Source organism: Falco punctatus, assembly GCF_963210335.1.
Source record: "Falco punctatus genome assembly, chromosome: 4".
In the NCBI taxonomy this organism is placed as follows: Eukaryota; Metazoa; Chordata; class Aves; order Falconiformes; family Falconidae; genus Falco; species Falco punctatus.
In genome coordinates, this window is record NC_137583.1 from 70,551,376 (window position 1) to 70,570,330 (window position 18,955).

General features: G+C 38.5%; 1 protein-coding gene across 2 annotated transcripts in view; it reads left to right on the plus strand.

Moving 5' to 3' along the window:
• Nucleotides 1-18,955, plus strand: part of PIP4K2A (phosphatidylinositol-5-phosphate 4-kinase type 2 alpha) — a 115,231-nt gene that overhangs the window by 59,969 nt on the left and 36,307 nt on the right. For both annotated transcript variants that reach the window (XM_080382341.1, XM_080382342.1), the window contains exons 2-3: nt 1,999-2,096; nt 3,176-3,272. In XM_080382341.1, the coding sequence (XP_080238467.1) occupies nt 1,999-2,096; nt 3,176-3,272 (195 nt within the window). The remainder of the gene's footprint in view (nt 1-1,998; nt 2,097-3,175; nt 3,273-18,955) is intronic.

An 18,955-nucleotide genomic window follows, 5' to 3' on the forward strand; every position in this document is an offset into this window, starting at 1 on the left:
ATAAGCAAATACAAAGTTTCATATCTCTGCGTAATACACCTACTTGTCCTTAGTTTGATTTGTACAACAACTAGGCTAGTTCTGCAGACTTGTGAACCTGCCCTGTGGTTTCAGGGTGAGATTGATGTACAGCAATACCAACTGTAGTAAAGAGCATGTATGTTAATGTAGTGATTTTCGATCAATGTTTTGTTACTTTATGTCATATTTAATGAGGTGTCAGCATGATTTATTAGGTTTATACAGCTGCTTTTTAAAAAAAATTCACTGGAGTTTCTTCTTTCTCTCGCTTTGGAAGGAGGAAAGGGCATTCTCCCTACAACTCCAAGGAGCAGAGCACATTCAGCCCATCCCAGACATCTTTCTACTTCCTTCCTGTGCTCTGCTGTATAACTGCTGTGCCTCTATCTAGAGGTTTTCAAGGCTTTGTGAAGAAGCATTCTGTAAAGTAAATTCAACAGATTTTATCTGTTTTCATGTCGGCTGCAGGATGTGAATAATGAAGATGAGGCATGGCAGGGAACATTACTGGGACTTGAAAGTACTGGAAAGTGATGAGGCCACCTGACCTGCCTGCTTACATTGGTTTCTTTTCTCTGTTCAAGAGCTAAAAGGCTTCTTACTATTTTCTTATTTTGTTTAACTTCAGTTCTGCAAAAGGTCAGCCTTGCAGTGAGGACCTTCCCCCCCCACCCCACCCCCCGCAATACTTATAACCTATAGCTGCTTCAGTGAAGGTTTCTCCAAAAGCCCCTCTTAAGCAGGATAGCATTTACAGGCAACTAACAGCTTCCTAGTTGGAAAACAATATTGGATAAGCAGTGCTAAGAGCAGAGGAGCACCCCTGTGTTGCTGTATCCACCCCTAGTGTGCATTTGTATTCACATAGAGTGGGTTTTCCCTCTAAACCCTGTAGAAAACTGCTGAAGCAAAGTGTGCTCTGCATGAGCAAAAAGATTTGACCGGGTGAATTGAGATGCATGACCAGGGTGTAGAGCACTGTAAGAACATAGGTAAAACATATGTCATAGGTATTTAGTGACTGTTGTTGTAAAGTTGAAAATCTCATTTGTGATTTGAAAGCACCAGTGTAAGCTAACAATTCTTTGTCTTATGCTTTTCATGTTTTAGTTAAAACTTACCAAAGTAAGGGTTGACCAATACATGCAATAATAAAAATATGCCTACAAACTAGGTAACATAAAGTTGTCTACATTTTATCATAAAGGTGTGGTCAGAAGTGAATTTCAAATATGTGAAAAATGCTAATCTTGAGAAGACTGACATTTATTTCAAAGCTAGAAAGAGTAATGGTCCCAATAAATATAACAAAATAAGGAAGACCTTAGAACTTGTCCATCTATTTCTAAGCGAAAATGTAGCTATTTAAACAGTTTGTCTGACTTGAACAATCAAAGAAATGCTGTGACTTGCAAAAACTGAGTTGAGTTCTGCACTAGTATAAGAAACAAACCTGCTTATCAAGCTCAAAGTGTATGCATTCACATGTAAGCAAAACTTTGCTATATTTTCTAAAAGTAGTTCAAGACAGACATGTAAGACTGCTTCATAAGCTGCAAAGTTGAATAGTTATTTGAAATACAGAATCTGAATTAACTTTGGAAAGCATAGATCAGTTGATTGAACTGAGTTGGGATGAACAATGGGTTGGGATTAAAGACCATTTTGCTGGCATCTTCATTGACCTTTGATAAAAAGTACACCCAGGTATGCCTTGAAGCACTTTTTTTTCCCCCTGAAATGTGTGTGTGTATGTATATGTATATATGGAATGCTGTTTCTTCTTTTCCAAAGTGTCAATCTTGTGATTGCATTTCATCTGGAAAGAATAAACCTTCTTTTGCATTCTTTTTACTCTATGTTTACTCACAGGACGTACACAGAAGCAATAGTAGACCAAATAACACTTCTGTAATTAAGACACACGCAGTGCCTTTACAAAGATGCCATCAGCTAAATATGTTCTCTTTTCTCTAGATCAATGAACTGAGCCATGTTCAAATCCCTGTTATGTTGATGCCAGACGATTTCAAAGCATACTCAAAGATAAAGGTGGACAATCACCTTTTCAACAAGTAAGTACAAGTAATAACTCTTTGCAGAAGTGGGTAGTGGCAGTGGTATTTTTATGAAGTATTGTGAATTCTGTTATTTTTCAGTTCATGGGACTGAAGTTTTGATGATTAAGTTAATCCTGTGATAAACGTAACCATCTGTGCTGTTCTGAAAAGCAACAGCAAGGGCTGCTGGGTAGTGGTTTTCCTCCATATGGTTTATTATTGCTTTACAAGTATCTTGCATATTGAAGGAGATCCTTTCTTGGTGTGATTATTTATGGCTGATACAAGATTTTATTTGGGTATTTTTAAAAACACAAATTCATGTGCATGGACTCCTTAATAAATGTTTGAACAAGAATGAGAATTTAATGTATGTATCAAAGCTGAATAATGTTCAGCTTTTTATAATCTATAATACAAACACATACCAATCATATAAAAGCTCCAAGTAATATCTCCATTTCTTAAAAATAAAATCTTCCATGAATAGTATGGACATACATACAAAACCATTAATGCAGTCTTGTGTATAACCTGAATTTTATTCAAGAATATATTTGGAAAAAGGAAGAATTCTGTTACTTTGGTCTTTTGATCTGTGGCAAAGGTCAAAATAACTTTTATATGTGTAAGTCTGAAATCAACATTAGAATAAGTAAAATTAGTCCTGTAATGAATGAGTCAAATTTTCTTGAAGCTTTGGCACTGTTAGTACTTTCTGATGTCACAGATGGTGTAGTAATTCTTGTATAATCCAAGATTTCACTCTTGAAGTGATTTTAGGACAAGGAGAAAGCATTCTTTTCTGCTTTTGAGTCCAGGTTCCAAAGCTATCAAAATATAGTTTGTGTTTATTTCATCCAGTTATGTTGTAGCTTGTTAGAGAAAAATATGTATAAATTTGTTAAGCTTTGTACAGAATAAGAACAGAACACTGTGAGACCAAATCTCATTTTAAAAAAGCAAGCATTAGAAGAGAGACTGTAAATCTCCTTATCCTCTGCTTTGTATGGACAGAATTGAGACAGAATACTTTAGAGTTACTTATTACATATGCAGGTGAATGAAGTTGATTTGGTTTTATATTCTTTCAGAGAAAACATGCCAAGTCATTTCAAATTTAAGGAATATTGTCCAATGGTATTCCGTAATCTAAGAGAGAGGTTTGGAATTGATGATCAAGACTTTCAGGTAAGTTTGCCTTCAGAATGCCTGAACCGGTGATATATACAGATTGTAAAGGTTCGTAATGCTGGAGTTGTGAACACATGAGCCAATATGCAAAAATAAAGTTCTTTTGTATAAGTTGGAGGAAAACTGAGAGAAAAAGAAGGCATTTTTTCTACTCCTTCCCTCACCTGCAAGCAGAACATTTGTTTCATGTCTTTGCCTGCCCTGGTTGTCTTCTGGTTCCTACCCTTCTGCTGTCGGTAGTCCTGCATACTTCCTGTTAGAGTACCTCCCAGTCATAAGCCATGTTATTAAAACTGTAGGGTGGTACCTCTTACAATAGGAAGAAAAAATAATATTTGGATACTACTGACAAGAGATGCTATATTCAACTGGGTCACTTAAATAACAGTTGCTTCAGTGGTATGTCTGTGCAAGATATGGTTTCTGAAATGACCAGACCCTGTTGTTTTGTTGTGGTTTTTTTTTCTTTTTCTGCCTTCATGCTCTTTTTGTTTAGAGAAGCAACCTGTTGCCTGCCAACTTCATACTGCTTCGTCACGTCTCCTTTTCCTGTTGTTAAGAGGATCTGGAAACAAATTGCTTGTGTAGAGCAGATACAGCAAAACAAGAAATTGCTCTAGATTTGGCAGGGTTGTTTCTTGCAGCCACAGCTTCTTTCTGTCTTTGCAAAAGAACATTGTTGAACTCTGCTTTAGTCTGATTTGCCAGCACTCACTGACAATTACCTTTTCCATTAATTGTTCCTAATGCACACTGTAAGTCACAGGGATGATTCCTTCTGCAGTCACACTGCAAGATATCCTGTCCAAAAAAGCACTTGCTGTGTCACCCAGCGCTGCCTCCTGTCATGCTCTTTTGCTTTTATAAACTATTTTGGTGGGGGCTGCAACTGTATTTGTAACCTATCACTAGGATATATTAAGAAAAGATGTTTAATGAATGGTTCCAAGTAGCTAAACAAATAGTATGAAACGCATTTTTACAAGAACAGTCCCATTCTTGCTACATAGAGCAGACTGAAGACTGCAGCTGAAATCTAAGTCTTTTAACTATCCTTTTTATCAATTTTCCCTTTTTCAATATCAAGCAATGTATTAGACGTGCATAGATGGGTTAAAATGTGCTTGCAGGAATGTAGATGAAGATTAGGTTATGGATCTCTGTGTGCGGCCACTGTAAATTTGGTAAGACATGTTGCCAGCAGGTGAAGAGGAGAGTTGGGTTGGTTTCTTTTGGTACAGCTGTCATGATCCTGTCACATGATTTTTCATTATCCTGTTTACCGAAGAGCTTTTTAAGAGGAAATACCCCAAGACTCAGGCTAACAGTTAAAACAGTTACATAAAATTGCATTCCTTGGCTCAATTTTCCTGGTGGACCAAAGAGGATACTATTTTTTGGGAAGCTACTTGATCCCTTTATATGAATATTTCCTTTTTCTTGTCAAAGAGGAAAGACATTGTGATTGCTCCTAAACTTAAAATTACGGTGTCAGCTCATGCTTTCTATCTTTTAGAAGATGGGGTGATGATATTACTAGGCAATCAAAACTATATTTCAGTAAATATCTATTAGAAGACTTAAGATGCTGTCATTAGTTAAAAGTGGCAGACTTGGCGTAATAAAAAATTATTCATTTGACAGCACTGTGAGATGTTTCCATCTGCACTGCTGTTCTACAACAGAAATTCCATGGTTGTAACTGTTACATGGCTGCTTGGATTTATTGATGATAACGATAAAATTATGTTAAAGGACTGTCACTAAATAAAATGTCTGTATTTCCAGGTTAAAAACAAATTTTCTTGTTCGTAGCTGTATGTTTGGGTTTTTTGACAATGTAACCGAACAACAATCCGAAAGAAGAAAACACAACCACATCCTTTGTTTCAACAAAATTATGTTGTAGTTAGGGAAAAAAAAATCTTCACTGCTATTTAGTATTTCAAGTATATTTAGTGAAGACCAGAAGATAGTTAATATTGATTTTGACCTAAGGGAAGGCAATGTCTGTATTCGCTATTATTCTTTTCCTCAACCCAAGCAGTTTATCCCTCTGAATTCTTATTCTGCTGGACTGTTCTGATAATTATTTTTTTTAATGCTCAAAGTAGTAATGTATTTTAAATGCACTTTCAAAAGTAAATTATTTTTACAGAAATACACATAAGCAAAAATTTAAGTCACCCCATGTGTAAGATGGGGATTATGCCTATTAAAAGTAGAAGTTGCTTTCATTTTAATGCTACATTCCCTGTGATTTAAAAAGGGAATCTATTTTGACAAAGGGAGACTCAATGTATGTACTTTTTTGGATAATCTTTGTCTTCAAGGAAATTATTCCAATGGATGTTGGTTAAAATGATTGTCTTATACTCAGAGCCAAACATGAATTGGAAAAAGCTTGTGCAGTATTGAACTGATGGAAAGCTTACAGAAGAGATAGCAAATAACTTTCTCTGGATAGTTTTTCTTGTATAATGATTTTCAGGAAGGGAGTTCTAATCAATTGTGGACAATGTTATTCCCATTATTGAGCAAGATAGGATTGGTTTAGATAGATAAACCAAATTACTTTGTTCATTAGTCAGATACATCAGTTTAAATCAGGAAGAACATAATTTTAAAATGTTTTTGTTTTCAGAATGTTCTGCAGATATCCTTGATGAGTTGTTCCAGAGGGCAGGTAGTGCTTACTCATGAGGAAAGAATAAAAAAACCTTGCCTCATGAAAAGAATTTGGTAGTGCAGGCTCCTAATTGCTGGGCTATCTCATTTTAATTCTTGACATTGTGTTACTCACTTTGTACAGTAATTATGTGGACTGCTTAACACATAGGCTTAGTTCAGAGGTGGAATGATTTATATAGGGATCTTCTCTTACAGAGATCTCTTACCCATGAAGACAGATTTAAATCTCGAAGTACAGGGGTTTTTTCTACAAGTAGTCTGACTTCACAATCAGGGGAATTCCTTAAACTGTATATGGTTCATGCCTTATAGGAAGCCACTTTTAGGAATGGCAATTACAATTCTTATATGGACTCTCTCCCTTCACATGATGAAAACCAACGTCTTTTTCAGAAGCATCTTTGGTAATCTGTCCTACATATCTGTCTTTTATAGCTAGCAGGGCATCTCCAAGAGACGTTTTGATTAGTGTTGAACCTAAGGTTAAAGTTCCATGGAGATACGTGTGTGGTTGCTAATACTGAGTGGAGTTTTTTAGTGATTCGTTCTTTATTATGGACAGCAACGTGGAAAATATAGTATAAAATTAGTTAAACCTTGAGTTTTATTCAAAGGTTGCCTATAGGAATTTGTTATGATAAATTAAGTCTTCGGTCTAGGTTAAGAAAATTTGTTCTTATGTCAAAAAAATTTCTATTAGACCCTGATCTTCCTTGTTGGTGATCACATATTACTAGGATATTTATTGTATCAAATTAAAAAATGGTCTGTTTTTTCTTAAAGGAAAACACAACTGATGATTAGTCACTATGAATCAAAATTGCATTTGAATAACGGAAAAACTTCAAAACCATTTTAACCATTTACATAGACTACAGATTATCAAAGGGAAGGAGATTATTCTTTTGCTTTGTGCTGTTGGAAGTTATAAGTACATATGGATCTCAGATTGAAGGTAATTCTTAGAAGTGTCAAACTAATTCTACAAGCCAGAGCATTAAATAAAGACAGATTTTGCCTTGATAGGGTAAATTATCTTGATCTTGTATTTTTGTTAGTGTCATCTTCTTTCACTGAAAAGGAACCCTTAACTCTTAAGATCTTTTTAATATTAACAGGAAGATACTTGAGAGCATTAGCTATTCCTAGCAGAAAATAAAAAAATGGATTAGAAAACAGATGTTGTAAAGTAAATCCCTCACTACAGTGCTAAATTAATTTTTCATTTCTGCGTTCCCCCTCAGCTGCAGACATTGGTTTTGCAAAGGTTGTTCTGCAGAAAAGCCTCTTTTTTCGAGAATACATGGGGTAGCCGTTGTAACTTTGGAGTTTCTTTTCACTCAGTTGACATAATTTCTTATCTGAAAAAAAAATAAGAGGACAATTCTGTCAGAAGAATTACAGGACTAGCTTCTGCAAACTGCAAAATTATGAGATTGACAAGCAGCTAGCTTAACACCCCCCAACAAACTCTAGAAAAATAGCATCTACTACTGTTAAAAATGCTTTTGCTGCTGTTACTCTGGAAAGGGAAACTTTACTATGCTCCAACACATCTGTTCTTGCTTAAAATTATTGCTGAATCCTACGTCTGGATTCTGCTAGGCAAAAGAGGGAGACTGGGTTCTTGCCCAATAAAATACAATTGCTCATACCGGAGGGCACAGTGTCCCAGTGTACCTAATGAACCTTCTACTGGGGACGGGGGAGAGCACAACTGATTTCCCTTTAAGTTTTAATACTTGGTGTAATAGGAGACATGCTTGAATCTGATTTTGCCTGTCTGTTTGTAGAGATTTCTGTACGGGATAAGGTATTCATAAAGAACTTTTAGCAGATGATCTATAAGCACTTTTTAATTTAGAGATGCTTATTATTTCTCTATGTGCATTTTTCCATAGAAAAGATTGAAATCTAAAATGGAAGTTGAAAATTTCTGCTTGTAAGCAATTTCCCTGTAACAAATCATATGAACTCAGTATCTTTTACTTCTCCTCATATGGGTGTCTCCTTATGTTTCTATATCTCTCACAACTTTCTAGACAGAAGGATTTGTAGTCCAGACTGTAATATGGCATCAATTCTAGGTTCATTTTTAGAAGTCAGCCTTTAATGTAATTTTCTTTTCAAGTATCTAACAGATCACCAGCATTCTTGTCAACCTATGAATAATTTTTTCTCATTTTACGTGACTTAGTCCTAAGACATCATATGAAGAGCTTAAAAATTATTTTACAGCCCAATTACAGGTTTCTAAAGACAACCAAATTTGAATCAAAGCTCTCTGCTGGTGCTTCTGCTCTGAAATTCATGCCTCCATTTATTGGCCCTTGGTTTGGGAACGAATGAGCCATTTCTAGCATCAAACTACAGACAACAAGGTCAACAGTAAATATGTCAGCAACAACTATATTAGGAGCTCAGTCTTCTTCCTAAGACATGATCTTTTCATTGAACATTTAATAAAATGTGTAAAAACAAAAAAAAAAATCCTGGAAGCAAGAACTATCTTGAAAAGAAAATTCTTGTGCTGATAATTTTAGCATGGTAAGTCTATCAGCACATGAGAAATTCTTGAGCTAGTCTGTCAGGTTCCTGTAGCAGAGTATGCGGTTTGTAGATCTCAAATGGATGTTGGCACCAAGAGGTTCAGAACTGCTTACATATTGTAGTCAGCAGTTACCTGGTAGTAAGGTGTTAAGCCAGCTGTACTAAAAACACCACAGTTTTTGTTAGTCTTTCCAGCCTGTAAAAAATGAAGTTTGCAAGCTGAATATTATGTTCTAGCATTTGGTGCCTAAGTGTGAGGCCAAATAAGAATTTGGTGGCTGTCGGACTTAACCTTAGTATGTAGAGCAACAGAAATTTTAACCTCTGGTTTCTCTTAGTTTTCCCTAGAGAAAACTTTTATTTTGCCTTGCTTTCGGCAGTTTCTTGCCTAAGCTGAGTATCATTCACAATTGGGTTATTCAAACTAGAAAAAAGTAATTTGGCATGTGCTTGTAACATCAAAACAATGAGCTGTTAGGTGCTCCCTGAGCGCTTACAGAGATAGCTGTTGAAAGTGAGGCATTAAGCCAAGCTTTGCAGAGCTGAAGGGGAGAGGGTCCCAGAAAAAGAGCCCTAACTCTTTCCAAAGCAAGTGTGTGCCCTAAGCTGACAGCTTCAAATCCCCACTTACAATCTCAATAGGATAACTTGATTTAGGAAAGAGTCAAGTGTTTTATTCATTAAACTCTCATTCAACCAAGTCAAGGAACTCATAACCTTTCTCCTGGAAGGATAGCTCAGTACAAAAAAAAAAGAAAAAGTTGATGTTTCACCTTTCTCTGTCAATGTTTTTCATGTCTCTTAATCACAGTAATCACTCCATGAATACAATTTGCTTATAAATGTTCATAGGTGTTCAGAGTGTGTACATCCACATCTTAACAAGATCATAGAAAGGACAATATTTCTGACAGGTATACCACAGGAGCAGTGGCATCCCATTTTTGTCTTTTGGAGGTCCCATGACACTCACTATAGGTCTCTTGAGAGCCCTGCTTTTGCGCTGACAAGAAATCATCATGCAGTATTGTCCATACAGCTGCCAAAGACGAGGGGAGGTCATACCCATGAATGTGCCTGTAGCATATGTTACTAGTCAGGTATGCTTTGCTACATGCCGGACTTCTTAAACATACGTCAGTGTCGGAGGTCTGTGTTTTGTGATCATGTTTGCTCATCAGTGTTTCTAGACATGAAGCTTCTCAATGGCAGTGGTAGAATGCATGGTGCCGTCATAAAAAGTAAACCCAAAAGTCGTCCCTACCTATCCCTGTACAGCAAAAACAGACATCTCTGGGTTTGGTGCTTCTGTTGTTAGGCAAAACTCTAGTGTTTTAGTGTTTCTTGCATCTAGAAATCATTAGCAAAACACTATCCTGAACACCATCCCAGAAGTGAGCTGCTCATTTCAAATCATAGCAAAAAATATTTGGAACATCTATGTCCAGTTGTATGACACTGTCTTTGTAATATTCTTAATCAGTAATCCAGGTCTAATTCATCCATGTCCGTGATTCCTGAGGTTTTGAAAAAAATAGAAAAACATTGTGAGGAGCTGCAAGCTTGTCTTCATGAGAAGCCATGCACAGGCCAGGCAGCGCTGCTTTGACTGCTGTCACAGAAGAACAGCCAGACCATGTGTATGTAATTCTCTAACAGTGGCGAACTGCTGCCAGGCTTTTCCACTGACCTATGATTTCAGTCATCACAGAGCATCATCTGTGCACTTGGTTTTGCCTATTCGTTCATGCAAAGCTTGCCCAGAGGCACTCTTAAATAGCCTGGGATGTGATCTGATTTGTCTTTAGGGTACACAGGGCTTGTAAAAAGCTCATTTTAGCATTCCACGACTTTCAGATGAGATCACAGTACCAGAAACCATTGTTTGCCTCTGTCCAGACATCGAGAAATGGGGAAGATTTAAATCAATGAGACGCTGTTAAGCCAGTCAGTTTGAAATATTACTGTTCCTTTAAAGCTCTCCATGCTTTATCACTAGGATTCTTCTATTGACCTTTTTCTCCTTCTTTTAGGAAAAGTTCTGACTCAATGACAATTTTTATTAGGCTCCCTTTTTAGGTTAGTTACTTTAAGTATTTGTATTACATCCAACACACAGTTCATGTCCTCAAAGTTTCTAAAATATAATCTTGTCTGCTAAGGTAGCAGTTTTCTAACTATGACATTTACATTAGATGTGTAAGATACTAGAATGAGCTAATTAAATTGACCTTTAAATCTCTCCACCCTCTTGGAGGCTGTGGCTAATCCTTGGCCTCCCACTGTGGAGATAAATATCTGTGCTGTGAACATCTTAAGCAAAGTGGGCAGAGGAGGAAGAGCTTCGCCAACAGCTCATCTTTGAAGAGGAGGGCAATACTTTGCCAGTTACAAATATAGCTTGCCGTTACAGAGGGAGTAGGCAGGGGGACACGCTTTTCCTGTACTTTAGTGGCTCTGCTCCATGTGTGTTCCTCAGAAAAATGGTTTCAGTTGGAAAAAATAGCTCCAAACAGCTTAACTTGTTGCTCTTAGAAGCAACCAAAATCTCTGGAAATCAGTTTACTTTTTTTGAGATCTGGTGTTGGTATAACTAGCACTATCAATAATATCATTACTGTTACTTAATTACAGTAGGCTGCTATTTATATTGACCAACATGCAAAGTAAAAATAGACTTCCAGAGGATATAAAGCATTAGGGGGTATTTTAGCTGGCTTCTAAGGACTCTTGAGGATGCCTCTTACAAAATATTTGGCTTGATATTTTGTGACTTTGATTTTTAAAATGCCAATTAACATGGGGCTTTGTAATAAAAAATACATTTTTTGTAAATAATAGATGATTAAATGACAAAAATCAAAAATGTAGTTGTCAATGAGCAGTTGACATTTCACATAATGAAAACTTAGAGAAGATGCAAAATCTGTCCAAATGGCAAAGTGGGATAAAGATAGGATTTTGTACAAAACCCACTTTGATCACCTGGTATTCTGAGCCTGTCCAAATGAGATGTCTTTTAATACAGTCAGATGAATAATTATATGGATAAAAAGGAGTGCAGAATTACAGAGAGTGAAGGCTGCATTCAGGGAGGCAGTAGCTCTGAGAAGGAACAAGAAGTGAAAGAGGACAAGAATTTAGCACTGCTGTTAGCTCCTGTCTAAGAGTAGCTGCATCCTTGGGTGGATAAACTGGAAGGTATAAAATAAGACCAGAAAGAGCTCTAACTTTTTTTAACATCTGTTTATTTTATACCTGAAGCTAATACTATATATAGTTTTGGTGCTAGTCATCTTAAAGGATGTTGAAAATTTGGATATAGAAAAAGATACAGAAAAACAGTGTCAAAGGTATGTAAGGACATAGAGAATGCCTTGTGGTGGGAGTGACAGAGTTTGACCTGCTGCACTTGAAAAAATTAGAATTGAGAAGTAGTATGTGAGTATCCTTGCAGGAAAACAACACTAGGTACTTAAGGAAAGAATAAATAGAAATGACTGGAAAAGGAAATAATTAAAATTCAAAATACAGTGGTGAATCTTGGTCTTTTGAAGTTTTAAAAAACAAGAATGCCTTTTTGGAAGTTGTACCTTGACCAAAAGCAGAGATTGCAGTTCAGTTGGTGAATGGCTGGGTGAAATGAAGTGGTTTCTGATGGGTAGCAGTCTTGTTGGATTCTAGTTTATGAAATTCTGTTGAAGGCTGCAGAAAAGCTCCTGTGAACTTCAAAGAATTGTGGATTTCAAAAAGCACTTGTGGAAAAAAAATTCTTACCTAATATAGATTTACTGTAGGAAATAAAAGTCTGCACAGATTGTTAAGTTTGGGAAGGAGTTACTGAAGGAAAAGAGTGGGTCTATAGTAAAACCGAATAACCTTTCAGTTAATTTGCTAAAGAATATGCTGTTCCTGTGTGAAATGATGATACGTAATTTGGGTGTGCTGATTAACTTTTGTATCAAGAACTCTTTGGGAAAGGAAGTACTAGTAAGTGGTGTAGCTTTTACCCATTTATATTTAAAGCTGTATTTTTATTATTTTATCAGAAATTAATTCTGTGGTATGGGACAAATTCTTTGTGATCTGTAGCCCTTCAGCACTGAAGACCAGATGAGTATTTCTGGTTGCCTGCTACTCAGTACCATATAGGTGATGTTTTTAATATTGATTCATGTCAGGGCAGTGAGACTTCTAGCCAGTGATTTCTCAGAGGGAAACTGTTTGGGAGAGAGGGGGAGGTATGTGAAAAAGAAATTTATCTAGTAGAGGTGTCTCTGAGCTTGGCATGTTAAATGTGTCTTCAGTTGTATAAGTAATTACACAAGTAATTTAGCATAGTCTTTAAATGACCTCATAAAAGTATTCACACTTTAAAAGTACAAAACCTTTTCTTTCTCCTGAGACCAAAAAACCAGCAGGCACAAGATTAAAACTTCACAAATTAGAAGTGAATGGGGAATTGGCAGAACACACACACTTGGAGCAGGAGACTTGAAGTGAGTTGCTAAGTGAAGCTGTTAAGTGGAACAGGGTATGTGTGGCTGACATGTTTTAATTGTGCCAGAGGACTGAGGCACACCGTGGCAGAGCTGGAGAAGGCTGGGAAAATCTGAAGGGGACAGGGCAGTGACCCTCTTTTCTTTGAGTTTTGTGCTCCCTAATGCTATAATACAAGCAGGTAATTTTTATTAACTTATTATGACTAATGCTTCAAAGTTGTACAGCTAGATACATGCTGGTTCCTGACACACTATGGTAGTGCTTTGTAGTAGCAGTAAGTGATGGTGAAAGGGCTGTTAGATCATCAAACCTGTATCTTTTGGAGAGTTAAGTTATGCATTTTTTGTCTATATCTGAAGGACATCCTCCCTGTTTTGGCTTTATGACTCATAGATCTGTGCTAAGTGAGTAGTGGCTCATTTCCCATCTGTTCATATTCCACTTAGTCTTCCCCTAATTAAGAAGCAGAGGCAGAGGGAATTCAATCTGGTATTTGCCATGATCTGTCTCTCCGTTCCCCTTTCCTCAACACAGCTTTTGGGAAAAGGAAGGTGCTTGATTTTCACTCTTTAATTCCTTTCCAGTCCACTATGGACGCCCTACCGAAGAAGATCTTGTTGCTCTGGTCAGCAATGGGTCTCCCGTAGCTGAGTTTAGTGCTGAACAAGGAAGCAGAGGAAAAAGCCCCACACTGCTCTCTTTAGGCAGGTTCAATCAGCTTTTCTTCCAAGGCATTTGTGCACAGATGTCTATCATACAATTCCTTTTACTCGCTTTTTGTGGAAATCCTCACTGAAATTTATCTGTGTTGTGGCAAAAGTCAGCTGGATCACAGGAGTATTTAACCATGTACTGTCTCACAAAACTGCATTTGACAGTAAGACAAGTCTATACAGTGTACCTGATAGCAGCCTGAACTCCAGAGCCATACAATTCAAGTGTGTGTTTTCAGTCGGTCTGAGGAGTACTATGTAACTTTCTTATTATTGTCTGCATTAAGATGATTGACTTAAACTTGGTTTGGATAACCCCAGAATAAGGTAAACTCTTACTTATCTAGATATGTGTAAAGTCTAATTTTAAGAGAGAACCCCATGAACTTTCCACAGTCTCTGTGGTATAAAGTGCATATTGGACATCACATGGATGTTACCGATACTTTTGGCTGAGATTTCTTACCAATTATAGGTTTACTAGTGGCTGTGCTTCAAGTGACTAAGTGCAGGTCCTTCATGGCCATTTCTTAACTTACAAGAAAGGCATTTTCCAACAAGGAATTGCTTCACTTCTAATATATGTACTATTGATTTGTTAGCATTTGACATTGAATGGGGCACAAAACGCTTTGATTTTTATTTGGCAGCCTGGGTCAAACAGGTAAGTTAACTTTACCTGCATCAAAAGGGAAGGATCTTAGTTGGCTTTAAATAGCTATATTGTTTTCTCTTTGAAGCCCCTAAATTCTTCTAGTTTGATCCTTTCAGTGAGGCTGTGCCTTGAACTTACTTGCTAATGATGACTTAGCAGTGCAGGCCAATTCTTGTCATCTCTTTACTTAACGGTTCATTATCATCATGGTCAGGCAACAGTGTATGTATTTTATGGAGGACTGATTTCTAGCTATAAACAAATATAACTAGTATAGTTGAGAGGTAAGGTATTTTGCATGGTACCTGGAAGCTTTACTTTGGAAGAAATTTGACCTTTTCTCTGTTCACAGAAGTGGGAGTTAACTGTGACAAATAAAACTGTCCACAGGCAAAACGCAGCCATGCATTTATCAGCACAAGAAAGTGGTAATGCAATTGCTAGTAATCAGCACAATATTTTTCAGCTTTTTAAACTGCACTTATTTAATAAACTTATGCAAGTATCAAAAGAAAACACAGTAAATGGTAATATTAACAATGTTCTCAGTCTTCCACCTTCTTTCAAAGTTCAAAAGAAACTACATTCTGTATCTGAAGAGAACATTACATTGACAGAGTAAAAAAAAAGTGTGTTAAAGAGGTGGTATAATTAGAGGTTGTTTTTATCTTAAACATGTTTAATGTTTAAACATCTGATACGAAGTATTAATTTATTACTAGTCAGGGTATTGTAGAGAGGGCATTTGGGTTCCCTGTGCATGTATGGAAAGGTGCTGCTTAGCATAAAATGGGTTGGTTTGTTCTACCAAATTAATGTGCATGTGGTAAAATGATAGCTGTATGCATTCTTAATTAAGGCTGATATAGCTAACTAATAATAAAATAGCTGTCTACTAAAAAATAGATGCATCAGCATTTCTAACCCAGTAAAACATTAGGAAACAGTAAAGTGTGTGCTAAATTATCTACAGATACATTGTATTCTCTTGTTAGCAACATTTTCAGTACAGTAGTTGTATTTGCAAATTGTCATTGTAGTTAGCAATTGGGCAGAATTCATTTCCATTAGAAAAAAGCTATTGCTGGAAAAAACAAGAATCAGTAAAAAAATCCATGACTTCACAAGGTTTCCTCCAGTTGATTTAAAATATGACTGAATTTATTCATTTGTATTTGAATCTGACTAGTTCCCACTTTTTTATTTAGCCTGAATTGTAATGAAAGAAGCACGATAAAGAGTACTAGTTGTTTCATTCTCTTAGTCTAACAGCCATTAATTCTTTTTAAGTCAGAATTTATTACTGCTTATGCTGTCTGTATTTTTGCATGTATCAAGTATCATAGAATCGTTTAGGTTGGAAAGGACCTTCAAGATCATTAATGATTAACCTAGCACTGCCACATTCACCACTAAAATGTCCCTAAGCACCACATCTACATGTCTTTTAAGTACCTCCAGGGGGGGTGACACCACCACTTCCCTGGGCAGCCTGTTAAACACTTGACAACCCTTTTGGTGAAGAAATTTTTCCTAATATCCAATCTAAACCTCACCTGGTGCAACTTGAGGCAGTTTCATCTTGTCCTGTCACTTGTTACCTGGGAGAAGAGACCTACTGCCGCCTGCCTACAGCCTCCTGTCAGGCAGTTGTAGAGAACGATCAAGGTCTCCCCTGAGCCTCCTTTTCTCCAGGCTAAAAAACCCCCATTCCCTCAGCCGCTCCTCATAGGACCTGTGCGAAAGACTCTTCACCAGCTCTGTTCCCCTTCTCTGGACACGCTCCAGCACCTCAATGTCTGCCTTGTAGTGAGGGGCCCAAAACTGAACACGGTATTTGAGGTGCGACCTCACCAGTGCAGAGCACAGGGGGACAATCCCTTCCCTGGCCCTGCTGGCCACACTATTCCTGACACAAGCCAGGATGCTGTTGGCCTTCTTGGCCACCTGGGCACACTGCTGGCCCACGTTCAGCCGGCTGTTGACCAACACCACCGGGTCCTCCACTGCCCAGCAGCTTCCCAGCCCGTAGCGCTGCGTGGGGCTGTTGTGTCCCCAGTGCAGGACCCGGCACTTCTCCCTGTTGAACCTCCTACAGCTGGCCTCTGCCATGGGCCCGGCCTGCCCAGACCCCCCTGCAGAGCCTCCTGCCCCCCAGCAGATCAACACTCCCCCCACTTGGTGCCCTCTGCAAACTGGCTGAGGGGGCACTCGATCCCCTCGGTCAGATCATGGATGAAGAGATTAAACAGGACTGGCCCCAGTACTGAGCCCTGGGGGACACCACTTGTGACCGGCCACCAACGGCGTTTGACTCCGGTCACCACCGCTCCTTGGGCCCGGCCAGCCAGCCAGGTTTCTCCCAGCGCAGAGCTCGCATATCCAAGCCCCGAGCAGCCAGCGTCTCCAGGAGAACGCTGTGGGAAACGGTGTCAAAGGCTTTACTGAGGTCCAAGCAGACAACAAACATCCACAGCCTTTTCTTCACCCACTGAGCGGGTCACCTTGTCACAGAAGGAGACCATGTTAGTCGGGCAGGACCTGCCTGTCGTAACCCCGCGCTGGCTGGGCCTGATCCCCTGGTTGTCCTGCCCGTGCCGTGTGACGGAGCTCAGGATGACCTGCTCCACAGCCGTCCCCGGTACCAAGATCAGGCTGCCAGGCCTGTAGCTCCCCAGATGCTCCTTCCTGCCCTTCTGCAGCTGGGTGTCCCTGGCTGAGCTCTGGTCAGCAGGACCTGCCTGGTCAGTCAGGGCTGCTCCTACGCGCTGGGAAGCCCTGGGTGAGCCCTTCTGCCGGCGCCCTCGGGGGGATCCCGTCCGGCCCCACGGACCGGGGGTGTCTGGTTGGTGCAGCAGGTCACTGGCCCTTTCCCCTTGGATGACGGGGGCTTCATTCTGCTCCCCGTCCCTGTCTTCCAGCCCAGGGGGCTGGGTGCCCAGAGAGCAACTGGTTCTTACTGTTAAAGACTGAGGCAAAGAAGGCACCAATGATCTCAGCCTTTTCCTCATCCTTTGTCACCGTTTCCCCCCACATAAAAGAAAATCTGAATAAATTTGTTTTGATGGGTTCCTACATAAATATAGCTATATACTAGACATTCCTGGTTAACAGTGGGATGACAGGAGGAAGGTAGGAAGAACTTTAAGGCCTCACGCTCAGAAGAGCTCTCCTGTGCAAATAGTGCTTATGAAGGCAAAAGAAGACAGATTTAATTTAAAAGATCAAATGGTTATAGGAATAGCATTTGAAAGGTTTGAGGTCAGAAGTGGTTGGTTTCGTCCTTTTCTGGCCACAGAATTAGTAACTGAGCTTCAGCAACTGGAAAGTCCAGAGAAGAAGCATCTCCCATGTGTTGTATCTCAGTTGAGGCATTGTGCTAGCAAGGTTTTTCATTCATACTGAGTACTCCCAGGTCTGAATTTCACTCAGATCTGACAAATCTTTAGTGAAGAATGTTAAAATACACCTTCAGAGTATTTGAAATTTTGGAGAATAGTACTAGTTGAGGTCCTTCTTCCCACTTTCCTTCCTTCAGAAGTTCAGTGGCAAAATAGCAAGTACACTTTTTTGTAGCCTTTTATAGCAAAGCGACTTAAGCCTCCCCCCCAGGTTAATGGTTTTCAATGTTTATACCACAGGGTTTAAGGTCTGAAGACTAGTGTTCTCAGAGAAAATTATATTCACAAAACTGTGGTTACTGCTTTATTGCAATAGTTAACCTCAGAATAATCCACCTTTTTTTTGCTGGGAACAATAACCAATAATTACCCAGTAGCCTTTATTATTGCTGAATTACAGCCTAATACCTTAGCAGTAGCTTAATTCACTACATACATGGAAGATTACTCGTGCTTCAGCTTTTTTCAAAATCAAAAATAATTATGTTACATCATATTTTCTAGTTTGTGATAAAGGTAACTGAATCTGCACAATGTTTTAAAACTTCTGTTTTCAGCTTTTCATCTTAAATTATTAAATACATGCCCTAGAAACAAAGCCAAACCCTGACTCTTAAACAGAGAGGGTTTCTACAGAGGATGATTTCTGTGACTAACTCTATGATTCAGTTTGAGAATTAATGGAGTACTGATGTCAGGTGTAGCATTAAGAAAATTTGATCTGTTAATGATACCTGTTCTCTTGAATAGACTTCATTAGTACATTAAAATATTTCAGTGGTGGAGTGGTGGGAAATGAATTTGAACAGGAAACACCTGAAAACAGGTGAAGAAAACTGCAGGAGTACTTAAATTCCCTTCTCTAGTATCTTCAATACCATGTGAGGTGACGGTGTATCAGGACTCACATCTGTTAAGATTGCCTGTCTAAAAGCTAGTGCAGAGAAGGTCTGCAGTGGCTGTCACTAAAGCTCTTTTATGATCAGTCTAGAAAAACTGTTTATTTATAAACATCAGGGAAACACCTATATTCATCCTTTCTTTAGTGAATAGAGAGGATAATGGAGAAAGACACTGCTTTTTATCCTAGTAATTTGTAATGATTCAGGTTCAGTGCACAAGCCTAGAAATATACAGGGAGAAGTGTGCAAATGTTTATTTCTCCTA